The sequence below is a fragment of the Pagrus pagrus genome (assembly GCF_965226575.1).
Source record: "Pagrus pagrus genome assembly, chromosome: 16".
Classification (NCBI taxonomy): domain Eukaryota; kingdom Metazoa; phylum Chordata; class Actinopteri; order Spariformes; family Sparidae; genus Pagrus; species Pagrus pagrus.
The window spans coordinates 24,951,490-24,958,285 of NC_140200.1; the positions used below are offsets into that span (position 1 = coordinate 24,951,490).

A 6,796-nucleotide genomic window follows, 5' to 3' on the forward strand; every position below is an offset into this window, starting at 1 on the left:
AGCATCTTGATTATTTTGACAATAAAAAAGATGCAGTCTGTGTTCATGTCCACATCAATAAAAAGTGTTGGCACCACTTCCAATGTTTATGGGTAGGAACGATAACATAGCACCAGCAGACCTGGGACCAGCTGACCACCTGCCTCTTAACAGAATATGCATGGAAGCATAAAATAATAATAAAAATAGCACCATTGTATGCAAATGTAACGGAGTAAAGATTTTTCTCAAAAATTTACTCAGGTAAGAGTGAAACTATGCTGCATTGAAAGTAATCAAAAAAGTACAAGCTACCCAAAGTTATCCAAGTACATGTAACGGAGATGGAAGTCGTTACTACCCACAACAAATCTGTGACTTTATACACAATAATTACACAAATACCACAGGAATCCATTCCACATTTATTAACTTATTTTCTCCATTGTCCAATGTGTGTACTTTATGTAGTTTGCTTGTATTATGACCACTAAGATTAGTATGAGGTACATATTTATTTTCATTCAGTCTGTCGATGCAACGTTTCTGTACACAATTTTGTAGCTCATGTAAAATCTATAAATAAAGTAAAAACACAAAACAAACTACAACAAGTCCTCGGTTCAGTTCAGAACGGTGATGTAACACTGGTAAACATGCGTCGTCCAAACTTTTATGGAACATGTTACAGGCATCAAATTCAGAATGACTGTATGTTTCGAAAAACAATGAAGTTTATCAGTTGGAACATTAAAGGAGCACTCTGAAGTGTTGGGGAGGAAATGTATATGAGGAGAGAAAGATCTTCATTGGCTGATTTTTTTTCCGTCTAACACACTAAATAAACCAACTCTCTTTGTTTTCATGACTGATGAACTGAATAAACAAACTGACCTCAAAGGACAACACAGTTTATACTGTTTCACTCTGTGTATATGTGGCGGACCCTGCCACCTTTCTAGCTTCAAACAGTGTTCTGGGACCTTATTTTCCTCTGACAACAGCTTGTTTATTCACTTATGGGAAAAGTTTGTATTATTGTCTTATTAATACTGTTAATATTAAAATTCTGAGTTTTAATTTCTTCTCCAAAACTACAGTGCCCTTTAAGTACCTTGCACTGTATTCAACTAAGTCTAAGTTGAAAAGTATGCATTGTTATCATTTACATTTAGCAGTGTCCCAACTTTTTTAGAATCCCGGTGTACAAACTGTACATAGTCAATATGTTGGTAGATAGTACATACTGTATATTGTGTATACTGTATACAGTTAGTCTGTAGAATTGATTTAGGAAACAGCATATAACTCATGTGAGCATAGATCGTGTCAGACAGCCTAACAGTCGCATTAAAGTAAAGTACCCATCTACAGAGCATCAGTGACATCAGTGAAGTGAGATGTCTGCACAAAGATACTAAAAGACAACAGTCACCCAGCCACAGTCTGTTCACCCTGCTGCCATCTGACAACAGATACACAAGTATCTGCTGCTGTACCACCAGACTACAGAGCTGCTTCTTTCCTCAGGCTGTGGGACTATTCATCAACACTCCACCATGAAAAGTTTACTAATATGACATGTTATTTATCAATTAGTCTGAGTCTGTTTTTTTGTTTTGTGTGTATGATACTTAGGGGATAACAAAAAGAAAGTTCATTATACAATCTTGTATTGTATAATGACGATTAAATAAATCTTGACAGTTCATTCACCCATCCAGTTTGGAGTCATTGTTCTGCAGCAGGTCCCTGTGTCAGGGTGAAGGACTCCAGGACGAAGGCCCTGCAGATGGGGCAGTGCTGGAAGTGTGACACACAGCTGTCACACACACAGGCGTGTCTGCAGGGCAGCAGTACTCTGTTCACCCCTGCATTCTGACATACCACACAGTCTCTGCCCCTCCCCTCTGACCAGTCCTCCTCCTCCTCCTCTTCCTCCTTCTCCTCCTCCTCGTTCTTCTCCTCCTCGTCCTCGTCCTCCTCCTCCTCCTCCTCCAGCACTGGACTCTGCTCCACTCTGCTGGCCCTGTTGTTGGGTTCACTGTGTTGGGTACTTTGCTCTGAGTCAGGAGGCCCAGATGCTCCCGCACTGTCAGCTGACATGAAAAGAGGCTGCAGGAGACAGTTGACATGGTTTTTGATTTGTAATAGCAAAGAAAATGCTACCTTACGATGGCGCCATTCAATTTCTGCTCCATAGTGAGCCAGGACCCGAAATGAAATGCAGACACCACCACTAACTGACCCTTCCTAAGTCCCGCCTATTTTACTCTGTGCTCCAATAACAGCTGAGCAAGCTTGGCACCGGGATGAACCTCAGCTAACTTTTCTGTTTCCTGCAAACTTAAACAGTCTTGGCCAAAAGTTTCCATCCACTTGTAAAGAACATGTAAATCCTGACAGTCTTCAGTTCCAATGATTTCTACAGCTCTCATTTTCCTGTGATGGGATGAGTGGAACACAAACTACTTTGTCACAAAATCATTCATGAAGTTTGGTTCCATAATGAATTTAATACAGGTCTTCTGAAAATGTGACCAAATCTGCTGGATCATAAATATACATACAGTAATTCTATTATTTGGTTAAATGTCTCTTGGCCATTTGCACCTCTGTTGTAAAGAGTGGATTTGGCTGTGTGGTAGACCACCCTGTCAGCTGGACATCAACACCAAACACCCCTCGTTTATCATTACAATGTAAAGTCACATTATATTAATACCATGATCTTCATAGACACATCAAACTGTATATATTTGTTTCTTACGTTAGCCAATGTTAGCAAAACGCTACCTAACTAGCCCGCTAAGGTTAAACAGTTTGCTCAGTTTACATCAGGAGAACCCTATGTCAGATCACCAACATCAGCCCGGTTTACTTCCTACTTATTTTTGTGTTAACATTATAAAAATTTGGAAAAGGACAGATAGGTTTGTTGCAAATGTATTTTTAAGATGACATGAATTATTGCAAAGTTCAAGGCTTCTCTTGTTTTGGTTGAGACCAGAATGACTTGGCCCCCAATTTGCATATTTTTTAAAAACTTAACACCATGAATATATCCTTCCAGTGTAGCGTAGCTTCCAGCGTCGCTTCTGCAAACACTGGTCTGGTTACCTTGCTGAGTAGCGCACTTCTCTTGCAGCCATCCACAAATTGCAGACAAAAACATGCAAAGACTGGCTGTGTGAGTTTGAGAGAAAAACAAAACTTGTTGTAACCTAAATGTGACATACCTTCAACTCGTACATGTTCCCTTGTGAGGTGAGAAGATACTGAAAGAGAACCCGTGCAGAGAGCCTGTATTTGTTGTCAGGAACATGAATGACAGTCACACTGGACACCTAAGAGAGGAAAGACAGCATTGGTTCTTTAATTATATAATTGTGAATCACTTCTCAATGCTGAGTGTTTTTTTTCTCTTAAGAAAGCTTGAGCCTGTCAGGACAGTTAATGTTGTGGGCCTGAAAGCCCACTGACAGTGTTGCTGATGGCGCTGAACAAAAACGCCTGACATGCTCTGTCCTGCAGCTTCCCTCTGTTTACAGCCTGAAAATATCTCTGTAGTAAAAATACCGAGATATAACTGGAAGACTGGTGTGATTCTTGTCATCTGACTCACAGACAAACAGACTCAAACACTGACTCACAATGTTGTACAGGTCTCTGGCTTCTGGCTCTGCAAGTGTCAGGACAGCCACAAGAGGGTAGCGTTCCCTTGGCAACGGCCCAAAATCAGTGATCCCGTGATCAGCAGGAACCTGTGTACGATATTCCTTTCCATCTTGACTGCCAATACTGGGAGGGTGGGGTCAAAGAGGCTAACACCGAGAAAAGCTCAGACAGGGAGGATAAGACCAAACAAATATCTCAGTCATGAGCATCATCACTGTGATCAAATGACTGATTGACTGATTACTGTTATTCCTTAATATCCCGTAATACTGAATCACTGTTATGCTTTTCTGTGTACTCAAAGACACTTGAGGTAAAAAGAGAACAAGGACACAAGATAAAACATCTAAGATTGAATATATTGAAAAGAAAAGTGGTTGAGGGGTTAGGTTGGGGAGGCGAGCCAGAACAAGAGATATTAACTTCCACATTATTATAATCAAATAATCTTGTGTCCTAAGAGTCTCAGTACTGTAAAGGATACTGGAAGCTCTGGCAGTGGTGGTAGCTGAGGTGCAGGGCCTCCTGGAAATGTTGGAGGGTGCTGAGCCTCGTGCCATGCTGGTGGGCCTGCAGTCCTCTCTGCAGAGCACCAATCTCACAGCCCCAGAAACAGCTCAGGACACAGGGCTCCAGACAGCAGGGCTTCAATGACACGCCATCTGCAACAGAGCATCCACTAATGTTATCATGGCCGGGACACAAACGATTAAGGCACTACATATTTAATAATATTGAGCCTCATTCCTACCAAAGAACTTTCGGTATAGTACCCTTTAGTGTTGTCAATTATATAAGATAATATAAATGTTGATACTTGAATATTTGAAACTGTTTGAATACTCATTTTCCACAGTATCGATACTGATACCAGCTGTTTTAGGCTATATAGTGATACACAATATATTTATCCTCAAAAGTACTTCATAAATAGTGAAACTGGCAAAAAAAAAAATCAAATATCACAATAGTTCTTGACAAACCTAACTTCTACTAATAATAACAGTTAACTAGCCTGCCAATTTTAATATGGATTTGCAGTGCATGGTCCTGCAAGCAAGCTGTTTTTGACTGAGGGGATAGATGGATCGATACCACAGAACATTTCTCATAGGTCTCACGCTGCGTAGCCAGCCCACAGGATCCTTCAGCTTCACACCTACCATCAATTGTCTCTGTAATAAGCCGTGCAATGCATTCTGGTAGCACTGCGTTGCCTTTTGAGAGAGTACATCACATTGCTTGCACCTCATTTTGATATAGTCGAGGTCAAGGCTGCAAATCAGGATTAACTATCTTTGGTTAACTATTTGGGGAATATAAGAGAGAGTTTCCAAACTAGCCACCATGGTCCAGTTTGAAATCCTGGAGCAGACGGTCCATGAGTGAAGGTGTAGCCTGTGTTTGTCATGTGTCTAATGCTGGAAAGCATCCAAAAACGCAACAGTCTGTTCATCCTAAACACATTTTCTACTGTCCTCCGCAGGATAACACTGGGAAACTGGGATGCTACTCACTAAATGAAATCAGTGTATTGAATTTATCTTAATAATTGTATTGTCAGGAACTGTCTGTGTTAATGTTTGAGTCTCGTCCTGTGTTTTTCGTAATGTTATGTGTTATGATGTAAGTCATTATGATGCACAGTCACAATGTAAAGCTTGTTGTGGACACTGGGACGAATAGATGCTGCAATGATGTAGCTAATGAGGATACTAAAAAATAAACAATACTGATGTAACGACTGCTCTCACCAGTGACAGATGCCGGCCCAGAGGCCATCTCCAGGGCAAAAGGATTGGTCACCTGAACCATTTGCTTCTCAGGGGTTGGTAGGATGGACTCAGTGTCATCAGAGCTGCGAAGGATCACTGGGACATCAAAACCAAACCTGCAGGACGGGAGGCAGAGTGAGAAAAGTGTGATGGAGCACAAAGTAATTATGGTCTGCACTGGTCTCTTCTCTCATAATCTTCTAACAGTGGAATCCAAAGCTGAGCAGCGTATACACAAGAAAAACCTGCTATCTTTTGTACTGACTGACTCAGCTGGCTTTACTCATCTTACTTACTCATCACATAAACACCCACATTGTATATACAGTAATCTATTAATAACCTATGCAATATTTAATCCTTTGCACTATTTGTATTTGTTTACAATCAACATGAACACTTGACTATGCTTGTAGACATTGATGTTGTTGCTTTTTATACATTTTTACATTTGCACCAATTTGTTTCATCTTGTGGTAAACACATAATAAAGTTCTGTTTGATTACAGATACATTGTCCTTGTTTCTAACTGATCTATTGATATCCTGCTCTGAACTGGTGTATGTGTATAAGAACACCAGAGAGCAGCTTACAAACAGTTCATTTTAAGTGTACAGTATTTGGCTAACAAATCCGATTATGAATTAGTATTTTTTCAGATATTACTGTAGAACTGGAGGTATTTTTTTCATTTTTAAGTTGTACTCAATTTTGTCATATCAGACAACAGCTGACATGTCAATACATCTGGCGTATGGTGTTGTCTTATCAAATGGTCATTTTCAAGGTGATGGTGTTGTCCAGATGCCAAGTCATTAAGATTAGCGACAAACAAAAGTACCGTTAGCCTTAGTCGACCTAATCCTACACACCTGTACAGCACCTGTACTGAGAATAATGTGTCATACTGTATGTTGTTGCCATGACAGGACAGTGGCTTTGCTAATGTGGCTACGTATCACTTACCAGCCGAGCACCATGGCGGCGGTAACAACGAAACACAAAGAAACCACACTAATATAAAACAGTGGGGAGTACTCATACAAGGTCACCAGGAAAACCGCTGCCATTTCATTTCATTTGTGTCATAGAATAAGCCGAGTTTTTAAATAAACCCTCTGGTACAGACTTTCCATGGCGGCCATGACAGAAACTACTCAGCAACAACTACGGTGGCCGAGAAGGTATAAAAGTTATAAAAACAATTATTTGTTTAACCGAGAATCAGGTCTACTGACACTTCAGAGGTTACGTTTATTTAAATGTTGACTCGCTAATTTTACATAATCGCATTTTAGGTTCTCGTGTTTAAAAGATCTGTAGACGAGTGAAGCGAGGCAGAGAAAGCTAAAACAAAGCTATG

At 40.3% G+C, this 6,796-nt stretch overlaps 1 protein-coding gene across 1 annotated transcript; it reads right to left on the minus strand.

Moving 5' to 3' along the window:
* Window positions 1-391: 391 nt before the first annotated feature.
* cgrrf1 (cell growth regulator with ring finger domain 1) lies at window positions 392-6,741 on the minus strand. The gene is made up of 6 exons (XM_084378117.1): window positions 6,400-6,741; window positions 5,412-5,548; window positions 4,142-4,319; window positions 3,633-3,780; window positions 3,219-3,326; window positions 392-2,094 (listed from the first exon to the last, which is right to left on the minus strand). The coding sequence occupies exons 1-6, from the start codon at window positions 6,501-6,503 to the stop codon at window positions 1,711-1,713; spliced, it is 1,059 nt and encodes a 352-aa protein (XP_084234243.1). The 5' UTR covers window positions 6,504-6,741; the 3' UTR covers window positions 392-1,710.
* Window positions 6,742-6,796: the final 55 nt, after the last annotated feature.